Source organism: Tyto alba, unplaced genomic scaffold, assembly GCF_018691265.1.
Source record: "Tyto alba isolate M040663 unplaced genomic scaffold, T.alba_DEE_v4.0 Super-Scaffold_13, whole genome shotgun sequence".
NCBI lineage: Eukaryota > Metazoa > Chordata > Aves > Strigiformes > Tytonidae > Tyto > Tyto alba.
The window spans coordinates 45,846,319-45,871,650 of record NW_024881275.1 but is presented as its reverse complement, the minus strand read 5'-3'; the positions used below and the strand labels follow the sequence as shown (position 1 = coordinate 45,871,650).

The 25,332-nt window shown below is 41.1% G+C and overlaps 1 protein-coding gene across 1 annotated transcript in view; it reads right to left on the bottom strand.

Moving 5' to 3' along the window:
* Window positions 1–5,603: 5,603 nt before the first annotated feature.
* The window catches only part of KCMF1 (potassium channel modulatory factor 1), a 66,246-nt gene continuing 46,517 nt past the window's right edge, over window positions 5,604–25,332 (bottom strand). The window contains exons 3-7 of the mRNA XM_042787886.1: window positions 23,395–23,534; window positions 15,076–15,177; window positions 10,938–11,112; window positions 7,961–8,240; window positions 5,604–6,236 (exon numbers count right to left, since the gene is read on the bottom strand). Coding sequence (XP_042643820.1) covers window positions 5,975–6,236; window positions 7,961–8,240; window positions 10,938–11,112; window positions 15,076–15,177; window positions 23,395–23,534 — 959 coding nt within the window. The 3' untranslated portion in view covers window positions 5,604–5,974. The remainder of the gene's footprint in view (window positions 6,237–7,960; window positions 8,241–10,937; window positions 11,113–15,075; window positions 15,178–23,394; window positions 23,535–25,332) is intronic.

The window sequence follows — 25,332 nt, the reverse complement described above, 5'->3', positions numbered from 1 at the left end:
GGAAATTTAGCTACAGAGGTAGCTAAAGAGGCTGGGGGGAAACCACTGCTAATATGGATGGAAACAATTGGTCTTCCTTTCTGCATTGATAAGCAGCTTCTCCCAGGGGGTGGGTGGGGGAAGGGAAGGGAGGAGGCAGCGTCAGACATGGGTAAACGTTGTTAGTTGTGAAAGACAAGGCAACAGCCGGCACGATACTGAACCCACAACTGCCATGCACCGTGCCGGGGCTGAGAAGGATGCGTGATGACCCTGTCGCAGCCTTTCAGGGGCTGCCTTGTAGAAGGAGAGCAAAAACGGGAGCATCCCCAGCCTGCATCCCCCTGTGCTGGTCTAGCTTGGTCCTGCAGCACTGCTGTGGCAGTAACAGGAGAGCCCTGCACAGCTGCCTGGGGTAAGGTGCTTGCTGACTGGGGAAGGAAGGAGAGCCTGAAAACATCACCTCTAGCTGATAGAACTTGTCATGGTTTGAGCCTGGTCGGCAGCCAACCACCATGCAGCCACTCTCTCCCCCTTCTCTTCCAGCAATAAGAAAGGACAGATGAGTCAGGCTTGGGGTTTGAGATAGGACTGGGATGGGGAAAATATCACCCTTTGTGGTCATGAGCAAAAGGCAGACTCGTTAGGGGAAGAAAAAAAAGAACATACATTTATTACAGACAATAACAACAACACTTAACAGAGTAGGACAGTGAGCAGCATTGCCACATCTTGAGAACACCTTCCCCCCACCCCTCCCTTCTTCCCGGGCTCAGCTCTGCTCCCGATATCTCTACCTCCTCCCCCAGCAGCACAGGGGCAGGGAATGGGGGGGTGCAGTCAGTGCTGCCACTTCTATTTTCGGTGGGGGGAGCTTCTGGATCTTCTCCCCCTGCTCCATCGTGGTCCCCTTCTCACAGGAGACAGTCCTCCACAAACTTTCTCCAACAGGAGTCCCTCCCTTGAGCCACAGCATTTCCTTACAGTGCTCCATCATGGGTCACTAACTTCCTCCGACTGGAGTCCCTCCCATGGCTGCAGCCCTTCCCGAGCTGCTCTGGCGTGGGACTCCCCCGCATGCTGCAATCCTCCCAGCGCTGAATTACAGCAACGGGGCTACCTTTTCCCATGAGACCCCGGCCTTCTTCGGGCACAGAACCTTGATCAGCCATGAGAAATGGAACACAGGCCGTAAATCAATGTCTGCTCCACCGTAGATCTCCATGGGTGGCAGGGGGGGCCGCCCTGCCGTCTCACCACAGGATACAGGAGGGTCTCTGCTCCGGCACACCTCCCCCCTCCTTTCTCCCTCCGTTCCTCCACTGACCTTGGTGTTCATGCAGCTGCAGCAACTCCTCCTCACAAGTCCCACTGCCCGTCACCACGTCCCTTCTTAAATACGTTATCACAGAGGCACAGCCGATTGGCTCAATTTCCCAAACAGAAGTGGAGCTGACGTGGAGCTGGGGGAGCTTTGAGAAGCTTCTCATAAGGGGACGCCCCTATAGCCCCCTCCCCTGCCACCAAAAAACTCCACCACTCACTCAACCCAGGACAGTATTCAATCTGGTCCTCTGCCCCCCTCAGCTGCTCTTCACCTTGGTCATTACTACACTGTCCTGCCTCTGATCATCATCCCCTCTACTGTCCCAACCTCTCCTTCATTTTGCTGTACTTTTTTTTCCTTCCCAGCTCCCTACCCCATCACTATCTGCACTGAGGCCGACATCAGCATCCCCTGTTCCCACCTCCCTTATCTCCTCCCTGCCCATCAGACTCCTCCACATCAACCCCTATAAGGCCACGGTCATCTCCCTACAACACTTAGCCCTTCCTTGTGCCCAGGTGTGTTTGTGCAGAACTGTGGCTGACGCTTCACCATACCCATCCACAGTTGCTAGCCCAACGGGGAGAACGCAGCACCGCAGGCTGTCAGCCACTGCAATCTCTTCCACACACCTCACAGCTGCAGGGGCCCTGTTTTTGCTGCTGTATCCAAAGAGCATTTATCCTTGTGTTGTATTAGATGCTCTTGCAGGAGGCAACAGCCACAGCTGGTAAAAGGACATGCAGTGAGAGCACAAGCTTGAAGCTGCACAGTTCCCCTTTGCAGTTGCCCCTTTGCATTTTTTTGGCCCACAAGTAACTTTAAGCATGATGCTATGCACACAAGTATCTGCAAATAAACCCTTGTGCACATAGGCCTGCCTCAAGATCCTTGAGCCCGACACATTTTCATCCACTCTGCTCTGGAAGCGGAAGGCAGCAGCACACTTGCCAGGAGGCTGCACACAACTGGGTGCAAGGACTGCAGGACCCCCAGGGAGGGCAGTGTCACTCCACCCTTCAGCACAGGGGACAGCACCCAGACCGGCATCTCCACCAGTGCTAGGCACACGTAGTTAGTTCCTTTTCCTTAGGACCCTAAAATAATAAAATGGCCTCAAAACAGCAAGGTGTCCCATATATTTGGCAAAGCTGGCAGCTCCAGAAGTGCATGTTAGGTATGTTAGAGAAGAGCAAAGGAAGATTAAGTGATGTAACTGGAAGTCTTCACACACCAAATATATCCACTGCTTCCCTGTTTCAGGTCTTCTGAGAGCCCCTGGGGGCAGTGGAGCATCTCTGCCTCCTGGTACTTCTGGCTGGAAACGGAGAATTGCCTTTACCCCTTCCCAACAGTCAAGCATCTCAAAACCGCAAAATGTGCACACATGTAGATGTCTGGCTTTTGAGCTAAGATACAATGTCCACAAGCTACCTGGGAGCACAACTTTACACCGAGAATGAGGGTCTTGCAAACCCTTACTGAGATAAGGGTAGAGGAAGAAAAAAAAGAAAACAAAACCCAAAAAGCAACCAGCCATCACCTCCTCAATATCCCAGTGAATTGATGAAGGCAGTCATAACCACGAATTAAATCTTCAGCTGGATGGAAGTTAAAATATGTTTTCGTTGTACACCACACCACAATGTCTGTCTTTGGCATTGATCCCAAAAGCAGAAAAATAACAGACCCCTGATTAAAGCCAATCACAAACAGAACATAGTGCAATTCCTATTAACTTTTCCATGCAGTCTGGTGAGACTCGTTCAACAGCACCTTCAACGAAGTTTGTGTATCCCTTCAACTGCTATAAAATATTATCAGTGTATACACAGCCTGCTGTCTGCCCCCTCCCCCAGAAAGGCTTTTTGGCAGTCCTTACTAGCTGAAGACTGACACCAGAATGAAAGCTGGCACGCTCTCAGCTGACAGTGCAGTAAAACACGAGGCAGCCTCTGGTGCATGAGCAGCAACATGGGGGAAGCCGCGTGCCGAGCAGTGCACAGGAACACACAGCCCATCACACAGCCTGGGACCTGTCCCAGCCCAGCTATGGACCTGCACATCAAGGGAACACAGGGTTAGCATCAAAACCTCTGTGAGGGCTCACACCAAGAGTTCACAACACTGACTGCTGATACTAATCCCCTACAGGATTCCCCTGCAGAGTTCCTGAAGGCTATTTTCACTGTAGTCAGAGCACACTGAAAATAAACATAGATGTTTTGGAAATACCCCCAAAAATACTGTTCTGACAAAGCTTACTCTGTGAAGGAAAAACGCTTCCCTCCAAATAAGAACTGGCAGACTACTAGAGTAAATACCTTCCCAGCAGCCATTTCATATTACTTCTAAACCTAAAATGCCCCAAACAACAACTGAAGATTCGTAAGAGTTAGTGTGATACCGTAATGTGATAAAAGAATACTTTTAAAACCAAGCCATCATATATTCTGTCTCTAAATAAACATGGATAGTACTGGTTTGCAACCTCTTCAAAGCAAGTGGAGTCTGGAAGTCACACAATGCAAGTGTCCTCTGGAGACCAGCCATACACCCATTCTAAGTAACAAGACACTGAGAAGAGCCTATTTTAAATGCATCTTGTTGCATGGAAACTTGAATTCACCTACCTGGAAGAGTTTACGGTTACATACTTCATCACCTGCCAAAGCATGTGGTCTTAAAACATGTTTATGTAAATCACCCAGCATTTCTACATGAGCTGATTTTGTACACAGTTGGAATTAATGACAGCTGCAAAAATTTCTGGAACAAAACTGTCTGGATAATACATCAAAACCAAAGAAAATCAACTGAACAACAGTCTTGAAAATGCTTTATTGAACTGTGTGTCTTATTGTAATGTGCAGAAGATGTGTTTGAAAATACTACAGCTTGAAAAAATTTTGAAAATCCTCAACAATCAATTAAAAAAGTCCCTACTGGGGGTAACTCTCATGATAAGCAGAGGCCTCATGTAAAGTTTCCCTTGAAACATTTTCTGTTGCAGAGACTAAAAGAAAACAAAGCTGGTACTGTTCCATGTGGAAACAATCAGGATTTGAGGATTTAAAAAAAAAAAAAAGTCTATGGGGTTGTTTCTTTTGCTGCTGTTATTTTGGATTAGCATACACGTCACAGTTCTGCTAAGAACACCATCTGGTGTTCAAGTCTGTAAATTTATTCTAAAATGCTAGCAATACTGCAGAAATGGAAGGATACAGAGAAAGAGAGAGGGGGTGAGGTGAGAAAGATCTGGAAAGACACCATTATGATAGTTTAAAAGACACCATTAGCCTAGTTTAAAATTTAATCAGAAGCTGTGCGTACTTTTGTTTTTATAATCTAACTTTATATTAAAAAAAAAAACCAAACACACAAAAAAAAAAAGAAAACCAAACCCAAAAACATATCCCTTCTGTCCTTGTCTTGAGGCTACTATAAAATTCTATGCACACCACCACCATACTTTGCTTCCAAACCAGTAGGGTTAACAGTACAGACATGTAGGTGGCATGATTCAACTAAAAAGCTTTTTAAACTTTATATCAGCAAAAATAACCAAAAGAAACAATAAATAAAAGGTGCTAAAGTTAGCATTAAGAATTCAATTGTAATATACTGACAATCTGGGAATCCAAATCCTCAAGCTCTCCTCACACTGACAGGTCTCTGCAAACGATGAAGCAAATACATAAATAACTCAAAATACGACTGAGACTGTGAAAGGCTTTTTAAACTAAGACAACATGATCCAGGTTAACTTTTCTTTTTTTAAACACAGTGAATATATGAATTGTCTACACCTGAATAAAACATACTTAACAATTAAAAAAAAAAATTAACAACCATGAAAAGGAAAAACTTTAAACAAAAGTGAACATCATTTGATTTTAGGGCACACAAAAGCCCTTTGCAATAGCTGCCAGCAGTGGCTTTACTGTTGTGTCTCCTACAGATGCATAAAATGAAGTTCAACTCCACACTGAGTTGGTGGCTAACAGGGCAACATAATGGTCACGTACAGCAAAATGCCACATCCTGGTCACAACAGTATATCCCACTGCAGAGTTTCCATCTTGTGTGGGAACAGCATATAAAGATGTCATTCTGTTATGTATTATTCAAAAGCTACTTCGTGGCCATAAACTGCTAGTCAGAACTAACTTTTTCATCACGTAACCTTTGAATAATGGGAAAGCTTTGGGTTTTATAGTTTTACTCCTTGTATTTAAATTTTTAAATGACAAGGTCACTAAAACTCATGCACGCTGCAAAAAACGTCATGCAGTAGTTAAGGTAAACCATTCAAGCAGTTTTTATTCATTAATATTCATAAATACACACAGCAGCTTCATTAGAGATTTTTCAATTTTTCCTCTTCAGTTTGAATGTGGAGTATTAGGAGAGCCTTTTGCATGTCAAGGTACAGGACACAGAGCTTTTTGCTCCGCACTGCAGCCTACATTTACCGGCTAGAAGTAAAAATTAGTTAAGTGGAAATGATTATCATATATATCTTTTCTCTCTTTCTTTTGAATGTACACAATGTAACAAGAGTGACAGACCTGAAATTACAATCACCAAAACAAACCCAAGATAGTTGTTGTCCACTTTCATTGGCAAATACAGCACAGAGGACATTGTCTGCAAAGTGGGATGTCATCAAAGAGGAGGTGGAGGAGGCTCATTTCCTTTATTACTCTCTTTTAAATTTAGGTTTTCTAAAGCAACATCTAGAGGCATAATATCTACACAGCCCATAGCACCAAAATCTGCAATCTCCCCCCGCTCATCCTCATCTGAGGAGGAACTTTCTTCCTGCATTAAAGTGGACAGTAGAAGCTCCTGAACAAACAGGCTGCAGTCTGCCCGTTCGCTTTCCATTGACTGACGCTCTGCTTCTGACATCTTCGGGTCATTCAACCTGTACAGCAGCGAGGGAAGAGAAGACAGGCAGTTGGTCAAAGCCCATTTCAGCAATGACACTACTGACAGGTGCCAAAAAGCACTCAAAAACCACTCCAGGATAGTCCTGCTTGCCCTTCAACACATACAGCTCTGGCAACCTCCAACACCACAGTACAACGGGCACACACTTAATGAATCACCCTTTCCTTCTTGCTACAACAGCATTCGAAGTGGAGCCTAAATGTGAGGTTTCCCGCTATTCAGAAGTCTTTTAGGGAGGGCTGTTGCAATTTTCTAGACACTCATTATGTTCCCCATTTTGTTTCTAGGTCAACTTCTAAGTTCACATATTCCACAAAATAGGTTACTGCATGTAAGCCTAGGGATTCCCAAAGCATGAGAGAACGAACATTCACTCCACCACTTCTCCTAGGTCATAGTACATGCCCTGACAGGCAAGGAAATTGTTTGCTCCAACTCTGAAAGTCACAATCTATGACACTTGCAGGTACTTTGATTAAATGTCTCAAATAATAATGAGTTTCTGAATGAAATACGTTACATGGTATTATATTGTACTTAAATAAAAGTCAGATTGACTCAAATCCAGGTTTCTTGACACAGGAGCTGTTAAAATGCCCACACTCTTTCACAATACTAAACTGATAAACAACAGTATGTATGGGTGAGCACGGCAGGGAAGACGGGGAAAACATTTTTATTTCAGGTCAATAGTCAACCTACTAAAAGACCTGGAATGACATAGTGGGTGACTCCTCTTTAAAATAACACTGGGACCCAAGTACACTTTCTAAGCCAGGTAAGTATTCTGTTAATTAATGGCATCGTTTATTTGCTTTGTTATCAATTCTTTAAAATGATTTATATATAAATACCTCTTCAACCTTCAGTTTTTACTAAAGATTCATTTCCTATTAAACATTACTACCTTCTGACTCTCTCCCCCTCCATCACAGCTCAAGTCTATATGCTTTTATCACTGGAAATGCACTTGTTTTGTTAGAAGTAGTAGGGGAAACAAGCACAATGTAGTTAAGAAATATTCCTTTTGTTCCTCCTGAAGTTGAGATGCAGCAACTAATGTTTACTCACTGCTTAGGAGCAGACAGGCAGTAGGTTTGAAAAGATGTTACAAATGCAAACAAAAGCACAGTATGCTGGCTACAGACTGTAAGGATCTGGCAGAAGTCCCCTGCCTGAAGTCATAACTAACTTACTCAGACAAAACTCAAAACCAGCCTCCTTTTCAAGGTTTGCAGAAATCCATATTCAAGTCTAATCCTTTAAACACATTCCTAGACGTGTCAAAAAAAGTACAGCACACTTGTGGGATCGCCTCTTTTTTTTTTGCAAACACTAGACCAGCACAGGATTTCTGCAGTCAGCTCCTGGATTTGGCTTTCCAAAAGCAGAATAATTCCCTTTGGGCCAGCTGTAAACTGCTACTCTTGGATATTAAATTACCAGTTTTACTTTCATGCTAGAAATATGGTTGAAGCAAACTTTACGTATTCCACATTCTTTAACCACTGTTGATGTCTACCATGAATATATTCTGTATGATTGATTAGCCTGTTAACTCTGGGATATATTTCATTAGTCACTGCTTTACTAGGGCATGTGCCTAACTCCAAACACTGAAGTTTCATTGAACTCCATGCCTCTATCAGGACTAAGGCAAAGAGAAATGGTAGAAGGTAAATACACAGAGGAAGCTACCTTGAAAGAAGAAACTGGGAATTCTGGATAGTCTGCTGACTGCTTTCTGTGTTAGATGTGTTGGTTGTTGCTGTAGATTGTGTCATAGTGGTGTTGACATTGATCGTGTTGGTGCGTCTAGTTGCATTGCGTGCAGTCTCCAGTTGTTGTCTTGCTGCCTGTGCATGCTGTCGTTCCAACTGCAGTTGCATCTGCAGCTGCTGTAACTGGGAAGCAGAAGGGCCCGAGGAGTTGAGCTGTCCTGCAGAACGCCTCACACCTGATAGCTGAGATAAAAGCTCTGCCAGAGAAGAGAAAGTTTCTATAATGAAAGATCTTCAATGAGCATTACACAATAGAACAAATACATCCTGAATTCCAGTCCACAAATTCCTTTTTCCAGTCAATAAAATCAAAGAACAAACAATGCTGAAGAGCCCATGAAGCTCTTGAAAAAAGTCCTAGCATTCAAAGTCTCAAGCGGTAATGAAGATTAAGATGCATTTATACAGATTTATTACAAATATGAAGTCTAAGTTTAATGCCTTCAAAATAACAGGAGAGCCAATCTACAGGGAATGCCTGGCAGATGATGTCCTCTGCAGTAATTCTCTGAAACTTCAAGTCGAAAGAGCAATTGACTAAGCAACTACTTCATTTTGGCTTTGGTTGGTGATTTTATTTGCCTCTCAACAAATGTTCCCTCAAAACACAGGCTTCACCTCCCCAATGTTGCAGAGGGAAGCTGTGCTGCAGCAAAGAGAAATATCGGACCATTGCTTCAAACATGTAATAGAAATTATCTAGTTAAGAAAAGATATTAAAGTATTGCCTCACATCAAAACTGAAGTGGTCAAACATTTTCACTGCATGAACTTTTATTTCTGCCAGAAGTACAGAGAAGGCCTAGCAATTAAAAAAATTCTGTCCTTAAGTCTTCCAGTTCAGAGGGATGGAATGCTAATAGCAAGTTTCATCCACAAAAGGTTTTCTGAAATAAATATTAGCAGCAAATTACTCCTCAGTGCATTACTGCAGAATCTCTTCTACACCCTCTGCAGAAGGTAGTTCTTATATCATCTGCTTGCTGTAGTAGATGCAAGGGCAAAGGAAGTAGGGCACGATATTGCTCCTATCCCTCATCTCTACATTGTAAAGTTACTATATAGGTCATGGAAATTCTCCTTTCGCTGCATTAGCAAAATATAATCCTTCTAAATAAGGACTTCTTTGAGGGAATAAAGCAAAATGCAACTGTTTTCCATGTCAGAAACTCCGGATGGTCAAGTGATTTTTACCAGCATTGACAGTAATATCAAAATTAAATAACTTAATTCCACTGTAACTATTGGAAAGTGCCAAAGGGAGAGGGAAAAAAAAAAAAAAAGTAACATACTATAAACTCCATTTATTTTAAACAGAAAAATTCTGGTGGTCTTTCCTATTTATTACTCTAGTAAAAAGAAAGACATATCAAACTTCCAGACAAGATTTAGATGTATTTATTCTCACTGCAAGTTAAAGCATAAGTTAAAGCTTAGTGTATAGCAAAACAGTATCCTGGAAGCAGATGTGACCTTAAGACAAGTGTCTTGGTATAAGGACACCAAGCTCAGTATGCACCTGAACTCTAAAGCAAAAACAGAGTTTCCACCAAAAAAGAAAATATTCAGAAGAATGCCATTTTATCCCACATTTAATGCTGTCAAGTGGAGAGGCCTTGTGAGGCTGAAAATAAACCTCAGCCAGCCACTCCACATTTAACTGAGCTGAACTAGCTGCTCTTATAAGAGAAATAAATACAAGGTCCGGCACTGGAGACTTCAGAAACATCCTTCCTCCTTGAACAAACTCTAGTCCTTTTCAGACCATCCTGTGACCTTGCTTAATTTATTTTCTTCTCTTTACGAAATACTTTTTCCCAGCCAATTTAATGAGTTAAATCAGATTGCAGCAGGCCAGTAGAGCACCAGAGCCAGTAGAAGGCAGGCAAGGGGACCACGATTAAGGCAGGCAGTGCAGCCACAGCTCCCCTTTCAGGGGCAATGCATCATTAAGCTGGCTGGCTACCTCCCTCTGAAGAAGTCACAAGATCATAGTAGGAAGCTACAGTTTAAGCATTATCCCTTCTTGGCATCTGAAGCAACGGTGGATTATGGCAGAAGTTCTGAGGTTTCCCTGACACTTACGCTGGCAAGGTCAAAGACCACCACATAAACACTTTAGATTTCCCCTTAGGGAAAGCTGTATTTGTTTTCAGAATTGTCTTCGTTCTCTATTTTTTATTTCCTGTAAAAAAAGTTATTTTCACATCAAAGCTAAACATACACCAAACAAGTTATTCTTGGGAATCCTAAAGACACATCTTCATTACTTTCTGGTGTTGAAAATGAGACACCCTTCCCCTTCCCTCCTCACATTTTTTCTAAACTTAACAACAATACACTGCAAATACTTGCAGCAGTACATTTATGTAAGAATTTCCAAGTACACACACACACAAAAACCTGTGATATCAGCAAGTCTGGCATTCAAACAGCAGCCTGAATGCAAACTGAACACATTTTAGATGTCCATTAATACTGAAATTCAGCTAATTTCATCTTAGTGAGACAGATACTTTCTTCCATAAAAACCTTTATCCACATGACAAATTAAAATGAGATGTACTGAAATAGATGGTGGAAGCTGGACACAATCACTTGTAAAAATATGCAACAACCGTGCATAGATCAGGATTGGGAATAAGCTTTACACTGTCTAGAATGAAAAGCACAAGCTACAGGCAGCAGTTTCAGCTTCAGCATCTCCATGTTGTGACAATCCAGCCAAGCACACTGCTCACCTGCAAGCAGCCATCAATCACATTTGCACTGTGGAAGGTATCTATATGTGCAGCTTCATAACAACAGAAAGCAAGGCAACTATTATAATTTTGACTTTTACTTCCTCTGGTTAAGAAGGAAACTAGGGTAAAATTTGTAGTTACAGCTCTTACCAGCTATAGGATCCATGGCTTCTCTATTGCTTGGAGAATACGAACTCTGAGAAGATGAAAGCCCACCAGAGGAACTGGTAGTAAAGTGCATGTTTGATCTACGTGCACGAGGGCCTCCCAAACCCCGGCCTGGGTGGAACATCCTACGTACATGCCGGACACCACTGGATTCATCGTATCCAAGAAGTTAAGAAAACAGAACTGTTTGGCATTGACTATTAAATGACAAGGACGTTTGATAAGTGAAATATGCAGGTGCATCCTGTTCCTCATTCATAAAAAATATCCAACTTCTGAAGCAAAGTTAAGTTACACTGTAGCTATGGTGCAAATCAGACTTACTGATCTGAACTCGAGATACCCAGTGCTGTGTACACCAAACTACCTGTGTTTCTTCAGCTTTTTATGATGTCTATGAAACATCAAGGTTTCATAGGTTTTTTAGATTAAAGTTTTCTACTCAGTAATCTGAAAACTCTGATAAATGCATGTTCAGCCAAGTTTATAGAGAGACATATGGATTTTATTCTCCCTCCCCAATTCTTACGTTAGGTATTGAAAATAATAAAAAAGTTTATTGCCATTCCTATCAAAAGTGAACAATAATTACCATATTCTTTTTGACTTTTATACTTCATGCTTTTATCCAAGAAATTTCATCACTTCAATCCTTAATAAATTGTAGGTTTCTGGAGTATTCAGCACTTTCATCACAGTCTTTTGTTTCACCCTTCCTCTTCTTGCCAAAGAAATACCACTAATTCCAGTTATGACAATGATGCTTTCTACTTTCCCATTTTACTCTACTTATCCATATCAGACGCTTATATTTCAAGTAATACTTTTCATACATTCTCTCATATAAACAAATTATTTAAAGGTTATTTTTGTCAAAAAGTTAATATCAGGCTTCCTTTTATTTTAACAATCACTAGTATAATTTACTAGAACAAAATGAAATAGCATAGGCCTGAATATTTTATTTTACTGTTACTAGACCTTTAGGTTAGATCCTCCTATCTCCCATGTTCTTCATTTTTACAATAGTATGCTTACTACTCATATGGTATCTATTACTGTATAAGAGTAGCGTCCAATGTATTTTTCACAAAACACAGTTAAGAGTGCAGAACTTCAGGATGCCATGGAGGTCAAGAACTTAAGACTGAAATTACTAGTCTTCTCATGGCAAGAAAGAACTTCTGGCTATTACAAGAAGATTTTATGGAATGATTGCCTATTTCAAACCTATTAGTTATGCTACAGTGTAAAACACTTAACACCCAGGGTGCAAGAGGAAAATCTCCCCTGGCACAGAATACACTTTGCCTAGCACAGAGTGCCTTTCACCTCTGAGTGTGCCTAAACTAGATGCTGCTGGAGACAAGACACTATATTAGATGGACTACTGCCCGCATGCAGTCTGGCAAGCTTTTCGTAACTAGACCAGAGAGAAAAGGCCAGTATCCAGGGATTTGTCAAGCAGACACAGGATTGTGGTGTAACTTTCCTAACTGCAACTTTTAAAGTGTTTTGAGATAAACTTGATTCTTTAAATATTTAGATGTGTGCACCGAAGTCTTACAAGCTACGTTAGATTAAGAAGAATCTTTGTAAACCTTAACTTGTGACAAACAGATAAACTGAACAGCCATGCAAGAACTATTTGTACAATTGGTGCTGAAAAGCTGTATTTAATAAATTTTCAAATATTTTCCTGCTGAAGTAAGAAACTGGTCTCTAAAGAGCTGTCCCTAGACTGTAGGAATAAAGGACATACCTTGCAATGCTTGTACAAGGTTTATAACAAGGAACATATGCAGCCTTCTGGGACAACTTAAGGAAAAAAACAACAAAACCAAAATAAACCACACATTTCTAATCAATACTTGGAAGATGAGGCCACTCCTCAGAACTCTAGGACAGCCAACAATAAAAGCTTACCTCAAACTGTAACAGAAATCTTCACTCTGAAAAAGTGCAAGTGAAGAGCCTTCTCTCTATCTCCTTTTTATACATGAAAGTTGTTACAGAGCAGAGGGTTGTTCTGTACAGCTTTAACTTCATATGAAGATGTTTAGAACAGCAATATAACAGTATCAGAGAGCAGCTTTCTCACAGCCTCATGACTTTCACAGTTATACTTTCCTTCACTGACACATCCTGGATGAATAGAGGCATCTCCTCTTCCTATTTTCCTACTTCAGAGCTGTTGCTAGACATGACGCAGAGCACAAGATGGAATAGTAACTTCAGGATACACTTCTTACCAGGTTTTGGAGACTTGGCAACACTGATCACTAAAGCAATAGCGTACAAGCAGAAAATTCTACATGCTTTGTCTTTAATGCTGACTCATAGACAATGTATTCCCAAAATATATCCAAGATAGATCCATTTTGGGATGACTGACATTGAACCCTTACTCTGTATTTGAAAAGACTGATCTTCCTACCTCAAACATTCCCAAATTAAAAGCCATCTGGTGGCATCTATGATAGTGGAGGCGGAGAAAAAGCTGCAGAAACATGAATTCTAATCAAACATCTTGTTAATTTCACTAGTAAAATAATTTCACTCTCTAACTGGGAGAATGTAAACTTTCTGGCCTACAAAGCAGTTAACCCAATGTTGGAGGCCCACAGATTGACCTTTAGTACATTGCTATGTAGTTATTACGGATCTAAATTTTGTTAGAAAAAGCATAGTAGGCAGGTGCTATGAAAAAATCATAATTGGTAGAAAGATCAGAAGTGGTACAAGAATTGCTCAGTGACTCACTATACCGGTTATCAAGCAACATCACAGAGCCATCCAAAGGCCAGGAAAGGTCCAATGGTCTGGAACATGCTCTCCCCTCATCAATCTCATCCCACCTCCCCCCAAAAGGGAGGATGACAAGACTGCTCTGGGGGACATAGACCATGGAGGAACTCCCTGGACACTTGGACCAATCTCACATGGACAGAGCCACCACACTCGGCACCCTACTACTCCAATGCTGAGAGCCTCACTCCTGTCCACTGGGAAAGGTGAAGTAGAGATAACTGCTTTAACTTTGTAGTGTTCTTAGCACTATTAGTTTCTCCTTTGCTGAGCCAATAAACACCCAAACTCCCTTACACTCATACAGTTATTGTGTAGTAATTAACATGTGGATTTAGCCTGTCCTGACTCTAACCACGGTAACTCTAGCAAACTTAAATGCAAACAAACACAGTCATAACTGAAACAGAGCCATGTCCTTCAATGCTGTCTCCCTTCTGTTAGTGTAACAAACTTTTGCCCCCTTTTATTTTTTTATTCCAGTTACTAGGGCTTATTTTTTTTCCTTTTAAAAAAAATCTTTTTTAAAAAAAAGCCCCTTTCAAAATAATAATGTAGTCTTTTTGCTTGTTTGTTTAAATGAGACACAAAGGAATACTTCAGAGAGATTACGTACTGTAGGTAGGCTACATAACCTGGATGTCATTAACTAAAAAGCCTAAACCAAAATACATTTCATCAGTTAAAACTGGAGGGGAAATTAAAAAGAGAAAAATATTCCTAGAACAAGGATAAAAAAAACAAAATAGTTCCAGCTCTTCAGCATATGCTTTTCTGCATAACCTGCTGCTAGGTAACTGAAAGGTAACATCTTATTTCCCAGGAAATCTGAAAGCTTTCTGAGTTGTATTACAAAATGTCAGTAGCACCATGCAATTATGTTATTAGAAGATGGTGCTAAAAGTAGCTAAGCAAGTTTAAAATCATCTGTCAAAACCAGCTAAGCTCAGACTGTCATCTTCACGTCACAAATACTTAGAGCACAGTACTGAATCTGGATGCATAAAGCAGCATCAAGACTAATGGTCAGGCAGGATAAACCACAGCGCAAGTAGAAAAACTTCTTGAAGTTCTTTAAATGTTTTTGCTGTTAGAACAAAAAGCAAGCTCAAATATACCTACACACTGTTCCAAATCTGGTATTTATACTTTTTTAGACAAGCAAATGAAGCTTCTTATTTTTGACATACAGATATTTATCAACTTAAGTTCCAGGAAAACCAGAGGTATGACCCTTTAACCATAAAAAAATCCAAGGAAGTTGTTGTGGCTCCTACATGAAACAGTCTTTGCCTCAACTTGAAAAGGATATTAAATCTCTAGGGGCTCTGTGTTCCAGTGTAAGATGAGCTGCAAAGTCATCTGTGACATGATTCGGATCCCCTCCAGGTAATGCTGCACATATTGGACAAATCTGAAACAACAAAGGGAGAAAAAAACCCAACTTTATAAGTTTTACACAAAACAGAACTCATAATCAAGTCAATCATTAGACACCGATTCTTACGCTTTAAAAAAATCACATTCTAGGTATTCACAAACACCTGGATAGCAACATATTCAAAAGACCCAGAAAAATGTATTCAAGTGCAAATATCAATTTAGACATCTTTTACTTTATGATTTTCAGAATGCTATGAAAACCAGAGCTAGAATTTTGAAATGTAACTTGCAATGTCTTGAAAATTAGCCTTTTTATGCCAATTCTGCCACAGACAGTGGAGTCTGATTACAAAAGTTTACTATTTGCCTCCTTAACACTCATCCAAGAGGAATCAGAACGAAACTACACATAAGTATTTGCTGAAGTATCAAACTGAGATCATCCATCCAGGCAATAACTACAGGTTTGGCAGAAAAAGGCTGATCTCCATATCTCTACACAACAGTATTTTGGAAGAAGGCACTGACTTCGGTTTTGGTTTGGTTTTTTTTTGTTTTTTGTTTTTTTTTTTTTAAAAATCAAAATACATTAACTAAATAGACAAACAGTGCCATTACAATTTTTATAATTGTGACTTATTTTCTAAATGACTCCACAAAAAGCTTGAAAAGCATCTTCCATTCTTCTTTACAATAGTTGTGCAGACTGATTTTGAAATTTTACAGATGGTAGACAAAAAAAAAACCATTCCACAAAATTCTTCCCCAAATGTTAAGTGCTCAAATTAACAGCACTTTGACAGTCAAATGCAACTGCTGTCTATGAATTTCTCTCTGTTCATCACAGTCAAATAGTCTTGACTTTATGGACCAGCCCTGGCGGCAACATAAATTCCAGGTTCCCTGTGCTCTTTGTGCATATAATCAAATTGTTGCAGTAGATCCCAAAAGACCATGGGCATTAAGAACACCTATATTACAGCACACACATCTGCCTTACTCTCATGAAAGTGAGGACAAAGTCTTGAAATAAGTTTACTGTAAAATCTCAGCTGCTTTTCACAGCAGCTGCTACATCGTAATACCACCTTAATTGTAGCAGTCAGCTCTGAGTGGAAAACCAGGTATTTTACAAGTCTTGCTACAACCCCTTTTTCTCTTTATTTTCAACGTTCAGCATTTCTTTTTACAAAACTCCTCTTCCCACATTTTTCACCAATACAAAAGCTATAAGAAGTGGACGCACTACAGAACAAAGACATCTTATTACAGAGTAATATAATAAATACTCAACTATGCCAACATATCATAGCAATGGATGTACATTGGACAGATGGGTCTAAAGTCTATAAACTTATTTATAAGCTGCTTAATCTTCAAGAATGTCTTTCATACCAATAGGAGACAACACCTTCAAAGAAATCTTTTCATTCAAGCTACTCTGATGAAGAAGAACCCCAACACGAGAAGAACAACATGCTTCTGAAAGCAGTGAAGTAAAAGAAAGTTATTTTGTTAACAGGACAATGCCATTATGAATGGCTTGATAATAGACACAGGACTCAGAAAAACATCAGCTAAGAAAAAGTTACAAGGAACAACAAGAAGGAGGGAATCTAAGTACACTTATCCTAATTCTAAACATGAACTAAACTTCAAAGAACTGTCTGACTGGGAAAAGTTACTCAGTCATTGTTACACACAAAAATTTAGTTAAGTATAAGCTCTGGCAAAATCACAACAGAGACTGCAGCATCACTGATTAAGTGTGACACTGCTAAAAATCATTGTTAACAGAACATGCATAAACAAATCATGCAGATGAAAGGAAAACACTGTAAGATTATTCTCCTGAAGTCACTATTATTTGTATTAAAAATGATCTTGTTACCCTGAATGATGTCTGAAAGATGACTGCAAAGTCCTAAGTCAAGTATGCTCACAGAATACTTGCCAGTTCCCAGAAGTGTGCTTATATTACCACTACCTCCCTATTTACATGCAAGGTAACCACTTTACGTAACAGTACTTCTGTAACCTCAACAAGAGACACTGTAATCTTCAAGAATGAAACTATTCAGACTATCTCAGATTGTATATTTCATTACTGCAAGAAAAGCTCTCAATTTTATCCATAACGTATCAACAACCTAGTCCTTACAGTTCATGTACAAGGAGCCTAGTTACTGCCTTGCTAAACCTGAGAAATATGATGCAGTGAAATGTAATACTAGAAAATTTGTGTCTCTGTTCTGAAATAAGCTTTAAAAATTACATTTGATGAGGTTGCCTACAACTTTTTTATTTACAATGTTAGCAGACTTCTAGTTGAATGCTGCATTTTACTTGGAACACCAACAATAATCATCATACTGTCATTCTTCTGCACTTGCCTTGTAACACTTACCGTTACCCTTGGACATTTCGTGGTGAATAAAAACTGGCAATTGCTGAGGTTTTAGTATTCAAAGTCGTATGTTTTATTATTTTTAGTGTGTAACCTTAGAGACTTAGTGAATCATAAAACTTATGACTACCCTCACAGACACCAGTATAATTTTCAATTGAAGTACCCTGAATTAAAACAATCACTTTTGAGGAAATATCAAATTCCTCTCCTGGAGTTCCTCTTTAGGACCTCAACTAAGCTGTGGTGCATCTCCAAAGTGCCTGTATACTAATGCACACAGCATGGGGAATAACCACAGTGAGTTAAGAGATCTGCATGCAGTTGCAGGGCTACAATGTTCTTGGGATGACAGTGACATGGTGGGATGGCTCCCAAGATTGGAGTGTTGCAACAGAGGGATACAGACTCTTTAGAAAGGAGATGAAGAGGGTTATTTAGAAGAGAAACCGGGGCTTGCCCTTTATGCAAGAGAGCAGCTGGAGTGCATGAACCTCTGCCTGGGGCTGGAAGAAGAGCTGATGGAGAGGTTATGGACAGGGATTGAAGAGAGGACTGGCCAAGGTGGCATTATATTGGGTGGCTACTGCAGGCCACCTGAGCAGGAAGAACAAATGGATCAGGCCCTCTACAGACATATGGGAGCTGCCTCACTTTTGCAGGCCCTGGTCCTCATGGGGGACTTCAACCACCCCAGTATCTCCTGGAAGGACAACATGGCATGACAACAATCCAGGAGGTTCCTGGACTGTACTGATGATAGATAACTTCCTCCTCCATGTGACAGAGGAGCCAATGAGGCAACATGACTCACCAAGGAGTGGCTCATTTGGGATGTGAAGGTCAAAGGCAGCCTTGGCTGCAGTGACAATGAGATGGTGGAGTTCAGGATCCTGAAGGCAGGGAGGAAGATGAAAAGCAAACTCATAACCCTGGACTTCAGATGAGCAGAGTGTGGCCTCTTCAAATATATGCTTGGAGGAGTCTCATGGGATAAGGCCCTGAAGCGTAGATGGGCACCGAGAAATCTTGTTAATATTCAAGGGTCATCCTCTCCAAGCTCAAGAGTGCTCCATCCCAATGAATATTAAGCCAGGCAAAAATGCCAGGAGGCCTACATGGACTAACAAAATGCTCCTGGCCAAACACAAAATGGAAGCACACAGAACTTATTCTCCTAGGTAACCTTGGAGGAATACAGAAACATTATCTGAGCATCCCAGGACAAAGTAAGGAAAGCTAAAGCCCAAACAAAATTGAAACTGGCAAGCTGTGTCAAAGGCAACAAGAATGGCTTCTGGAAGTACACAGGCAACAAAAAGATGATGAGGGAAAATGTGGGCCCACTGCTCAAAAGATGGGGGACCTGGTTACACAGGATACAGAAGAGGTTGAAATACTGAATGCCTCTTTTGCCTCAGTCTTTACTCAGAAGACCATCCTTCAGGAATTCCAGGACCCAGAGATCAGGGGAAAAGTCTGAAACAAGGAATAAATTCCCCTGCTGGAAGCAGATTAGGTTAGAGAATACTTAAGTGAACTGGACATACTTCAAGGCCATGGGCTGTGATGGGATGCACCCACAAGTGCTGAGGGACCTGGCAAATGCCATTGCGAGGCTGCTCTCAATAATCTTTGATCAATCATGGTGACTAGGATAGCTGCCTGAGTACTAAAGTAAAGCAAATGTCACTCCTATCTGAAAGAAGGGAAAGGAGGAAGACCCGAGGAGGTACAGATTAGTCAGCTCATCTTGATCCCTGGGAATGTAGAGGAGCAGCTAATCCTGGTCACTATTTCCAGGCATATTAAAGACAAGAAAATCACCAAAAGTAGTGAGCATGGCTTCACAGATGGTAAGTCATGCTTGACCAATTTGATGAACTTCTATGACTAAGTGATTGGCCTGGTAGGTGACTGGAGAGCAGTGGATACTGTCTACCTCGATTTCAGTAAGGCCTTTGACACTTACCTCCCATAGGATCCTCAAACACAAGCTGTTGATGCACAGGCTGGATAAGCAGACAGTGAGGTGCAGTGAAAACTCACTTAATGGCTGGACTCAGAGGTTGGTCGTTAGTGGGAATTTTGCTGATTACAAAACTGGGAGCAGTGGCTGATATGCCAGAGCCACACTGCCATTCGGAGAGACCTCATCAGGCTGGAGGACAGGCCAACAGGAAGCTCATCGAGTTCAACAGGGAGAAGTGCAAAGTCCTGTACCTGGGGAGGAACAACCCCGTGCACCAGCACAAACTGGAGTCCACACAGCTGGAAAGCAGCTTTGCAGAAAAGGACCTGGGGCTCCTGGTGGACCATGAACCAGCAATGTGCATCTGTGGCAAAGAAAGCTAATGGTATCTTGGGCTACATTAGGAAGAGCATTGCCAGCAGCTCAAGGGTAGTGAACCTTTGTCTCTATCCAGCACTGGTGATGCCACACTTGGGAGTACTGTGCCTAGTTCTGGGCTCCACATACAAGACATGCACATACTGGAAAGAGTTCAGCAAAGGGCTACAAAGACGATTACAGGACTGGAACACCTATTCTTTAAGGAAAGGCTGAGAATGCTGGGACTGTTCAGTCTGAAGAAGAGCAGGCTGGGGGTGGTGCACATCTTACGAATGTACATAAATACGTGAAGGGAGGGTGAAAGGCAGATGGAGCCAGTAACAGAACCAGAGGCAGTGGACACAAATTCAAACACATGAGGTTCCTGTAAGGTTGACTGAGTACTGGCACATGTTGCCTGGAGAGTCTGTGGAGCCTCTATCCTCAGAGATATTGAAAAGCCATCTGGATGTGGTCCTGGGCAACCAGCTCTAAGTGGCTCTGCTTGAGCAGGGGGTTGGACAAGATGACCACCAGAGATCCCTTCCAACACCAGTCAACCTGATTCCTGCCCACAAGTACCTAATATTGCTGTATGTAGCAATGCCAAATACATAAGAAAAATCAGCAGAAAGTAAACTTATTCTCTGCAACACTATGAACATAAAAATGTCAAAATTTAAGGGACCAAAAATTCTTTGACTTATTCTTTAAAAATCAAGGGGGGAGGGGAGGGGAGGTGTGTGGGAATGTGTGTGTCTGTAAAAGAAAAGTGATTCTGGCCCTGTAAACTTCCCTTAAAGATCTAAAAATATCTAAAATAAAACACATCTTTGAATGGACAGAGATACTACAAGGACTACAAGCTCAGTATCTTGACAGAAATAATTGCTTTAAAGCCGAAGACCACCAACATTTAGAATTGTTGTATGTTGTATGTATGTAAGTATGAATAATATGTTCTTCTTTAGTAAAGTTGTAGCCTTTCACTATCTACAGTAAGACTGCAGTACTCAAGTTTTTTATGTGTGTATACACTATTTATCACAAAAGCTAGATTCAAAACTTAGCACAAACATATATAATCATACTCGAGGATTAAAATATTGTCCTTTATCACTGTTTGGAACAAAGATATAACAATGTTGCAGACTGACTCACAAAAAGGAAATACTATGTATATATTTTTTTTTACACATACAACTCAGGAATCAGTGGAGTAGCAGGTGTCTAGAATCACAAATTTAGGCTTTATGTACTGAGTTCTAGAAGACACAGCTGCAAAAAAGCATGTGTCACATTTTAAAACCTACAATCTTAACGTTCTGTGTCAGGAACATATCACTGACATCAAGTGGCACAAATCAGAATTGCAATACCAAGCCACCAAAGAAAGTCATTCAAACATGGAACTTGCAATGGTTGACACTATGTTTGAAAGTGTCAAAGAAAAACTCAAGGAGATTATAAAAATTGCAGTGTGTCACAAAGTTAGATTACAATCCTACAGTGCAACTGACTGTGAAATAAACTGTTTCACTTCATATGTTTTTAAAAAAGACCAGAACACACCTTTGAGTCTCTAAAAAGGTAGACAAGCTACATCCCCTATCATTCCTCCACATGAGATCCTTAATAGGCTTGGAAAGGTTAATTTTCCTTCACAGAATTCCTTGGAAGTTAAGCAAACTAGAAGATTGGAATAGAGAACTGTGCTGGGTTTGTGTGGCAGGGATTTGGTAGCAGAGGAGGGGGCTACAGAGGTGGCCCCTGTGAGAAGCTTCTTGAAGCTTCCCCAGCTACAAGTTGGATCCACCTGTGCCCAAGGCTGAGCCTCTGTGGTTTAAGAAGGGTAACCTGACAGGATGAGGACTTGTGAGGGAAATACCTATGCAAACACTGGGGTCAGTGGAAGAAAGGAAGGGAGGGCTGGGGGGAAGGTGCACTTAAGCTAAGATTCCCCTGCAGCCCATGGTGAGAGGGCAGGCTGTTCCCCTGCAGCCCATGGAGGTCTATGGTGGAGCAGATGCCCACCTGCAGCCTGTGGAGGACCCCACATCAGAGCAGGTGGCTGTGCCTGAAGAAGACCAGGACTCTGAGGCAAGCCTGTGATGCAGCAGTCTGTTGTTGGCAGGACTGGACCCTGTGGCAGGGAACATGCTGGAGCAATCCACCTGAAAAGTTGCAGCCTGTGGGAGGGATTCATGTTGGAGAAAATTTGTGGAGGACTGTCTCCTGTGGGAGGGACTCCATGCTGGGAGCCGAGTAATAGTGTGAGAAGTTCTCCCCCTGAGAAGGAATGAGCAGCAGAGACAATGGGTGATGAACTGACTGCAACCCCCATTCACTGATCCCCTGTGCTGCTGGAGGGGAGGAGGTAGAGAAATCAGGAGCAAAGCTGAGCCTGGGAATAAAGGAGGGGTGGGAGAAAGGTGTGTTTTAAGATATGGTTGTGTTTCTCACTGTCCTACTCTTATTGGTAGATTAGTGTTGTTGGTGGTGTTCAAATTAAAGTGATGTTCTTTTTTTCTCCCCCAGTCGAGTCTGTCTTTTGCCTGTGACCTTAATGGGCAAGTCATCCCTACCTGTCCTTGTCTCTATTCCTGACTGAGCCTTTTTGTTTTATTTTCTACTCCTCATCCCTCAGGGTGAATGAGTGAGCCAGCAGCTGAGTGGTGCTCAGTTGCCCTCTGGGCTTGAACTAGGACAAGAACCAATTTACAGATAATTTCTCCACAATGTATGAGTGATGTGTAATCAACTTCAAGCATTCACATTGTTCTAGGAATCTATGGTACAAGAGCTAACTAGACCAGCACCCTGGACGTCATTCTGCTAACCTAGCTTCTCCTACACCCAAAGACAATCAAGATAGCAGGAGCTAACACCTCAAATTAAAGTATTTCTATTGACAACTTGTTTAAGTGTGTTTTTAACTATGTCAAGTGTCCTAACTGTTAGGGATGGGTGAAAATGCCTGCTTTAACAGCAATGGTTTCAAAAGAATGACAACTTCCATTGCATAAATATACCAGGTCCATCAAAAAAGCTAATCTGAAACACACCAAACTGTCTCCATGTCTTCCTCTCTCTCACAGTTACAAAAGACTGGCACAGTTATGAGCTTCCATAACAATTATATACTGGCTGTGAAAAAGGAGACACAGCTACACAGAATAATCATGAGAACAACCTAAATTTTGTCTTACAGGATAATAAGCTCCTAAACATGGCAGCCTTTGCATCAGGACAACAAAAGAGCAAAAGAAGAACCATAAAGGAAGAAAGCAAGCTCATTATATTATGATACCCATGAAATACAGAATTTTGATGTCATCATTAAGTGTAGGTATGTCTTCTTACAAAGCATTTAAATAAACTCATGCTTAAAAAAAAAAAAAAAAAAAAACAAAACAAAAAAACAGGAACACGAAGGTATCAATTTCCCAAAAGGGACGCTTTTTGATATATTTCCACCACAACTGAAATCCATTTCTGAAGCTTCTTACCACTTCTGTTGATGTTTCTGCATGCTCAGAAGTAACATGTTCTTGAAGAGATGTTTCTGTATAACCCATTTTCCCACAATAAGGACAAGTAAAAGACTGTGGCTGCTCTACAGAGAAAGCTTCTCCACCATAGTACAAATCTGGAACAAGAAATATTTAAATAGAGGTTACTTCAAAGCAGTAGCATAATTTATTCTTTTTATGTAAACCTCTGTTTATAAATCTACTTCAGTGTAACCACTGCCAAATTAATCTGCTATTTAATTGAAATGGCTATTTTAATATTATATAAAGGCCATAGGCAGATATTCAAGAAGTGTGCAATTACTGATGACGAAAACCAGACACTGCATTTAGTTTTCATTAGCAAACATAACATAGTTTTCTAATACGCAGTATGAGAAGAGACTCCTATGATCATGATGCCAATACTGCCAAACCTTCACTTCCCCATCACCCTTCTTATTGCATGTACAGGGTCACCTATGGTATTTTTCAATCATAAGATGAGTTTTCAAAAGCTGAACTCTCAATAATACCTCAAATAACAAGATTTTCTCCAGCAAGTAATTTAAAATCTTTTCACTGACATTTTTTCTAGGACTCACTGGTAAGTAACTTATTTTCATAGAATTATGAATGTTCTGATATAAAATTAAAATTGGACAAGTCTAATGAGAACTCATGTTCTGCACCACAAGGCAATATCAAGCTATCTAATGTGTTAGGAATATGTCTTTCTGGTGGCTTACATCACAGCTTCCTAAGGTTTATGACATCTTCTGCTACTGAGTCCTCTTTTAGGATATGACTAGAAAGAACAGAACAACATTTTGTTTCTGTGGCATTACAAAATATGATGCTTAAGCTAAAAATGTACATATTTATAATGCACTGTATTAACAGATAGTATTTTACATGTAACTAGGATTTAAGAGCTAACAGTCCAAGATCAATACAGGAAATTAGCTTCTTAGTAACATGCTAATACACAGAGATAATAATCAAATTGAATACACTGAAGAATGAAGTTTATGTTCAGTAAGTCCCTGTTCCCCTTACAGAGAATTTAAATGATGGAAGAAGAGGGAAGGATACCCCTTTAACAGGCATGGTAAGAAATGCCCAAGTAGACAAACAGCCTTGCCAAAGAAGAAACACTGCCTGACACACTGAGCATTTTAACTGGTTCATCAAATTAACTATCACACTAAGCTTGAGTACCATTCCGAATCTAGGTTCATTTATCCACATACACATGAGGAAAACATTATGTCCTACTATCCAAAGCAAAACTTTCCCAGCCAATTAAGCCTTAGTTCTCCAAAGCAGCATTTGACGTTCCATTATATGTTTCATACAATAAAGCACAGAAGTAACTTTTCATTAGAGAATGGAATTGCATATCAGATATGATTGAAACAGAAAACTATACAGACCGAAAGTCAGCATGAATGTAAGTTGGAAGACATGCTCAAAAGATTAGCACCCCCATCCCCCAACCTGAAAATCATCAGGTGCCTGTGTTGTGGTTTGAGCCTGGTCGGCAGCCAACCATCACGCAGCCAATCTCTCTCCCTTCTCTTCCAGCAATAAGAAAGGACAGATGAGCCAGGCTTGGGGTTCAAGATAGGACTGGTATGGGGAAAAAAATCCCCCTTTATGATCATGAGCAAAAGGCAGACTCGTTAGGGGGAGAAAAAAAGAACATACATTTATTACAGACACTAACAACAACACTTAACAGAGTAGGACAGTGAGAAGCGTTGTCACATCTTGAGAACACCTTCCCCCCACCCCTCCCTTCTTCCCGGGCTCAGTTCTGCTCCTGATATCTCTACCTCCTCCCCACAGCAGCTCAGGGGCAGGGGATGTGGGGTGCAGTCAGTGCCGCCACTTCCTCTATTTTCAGTGGGGGGAGCTTCTGGATCTTCTCCC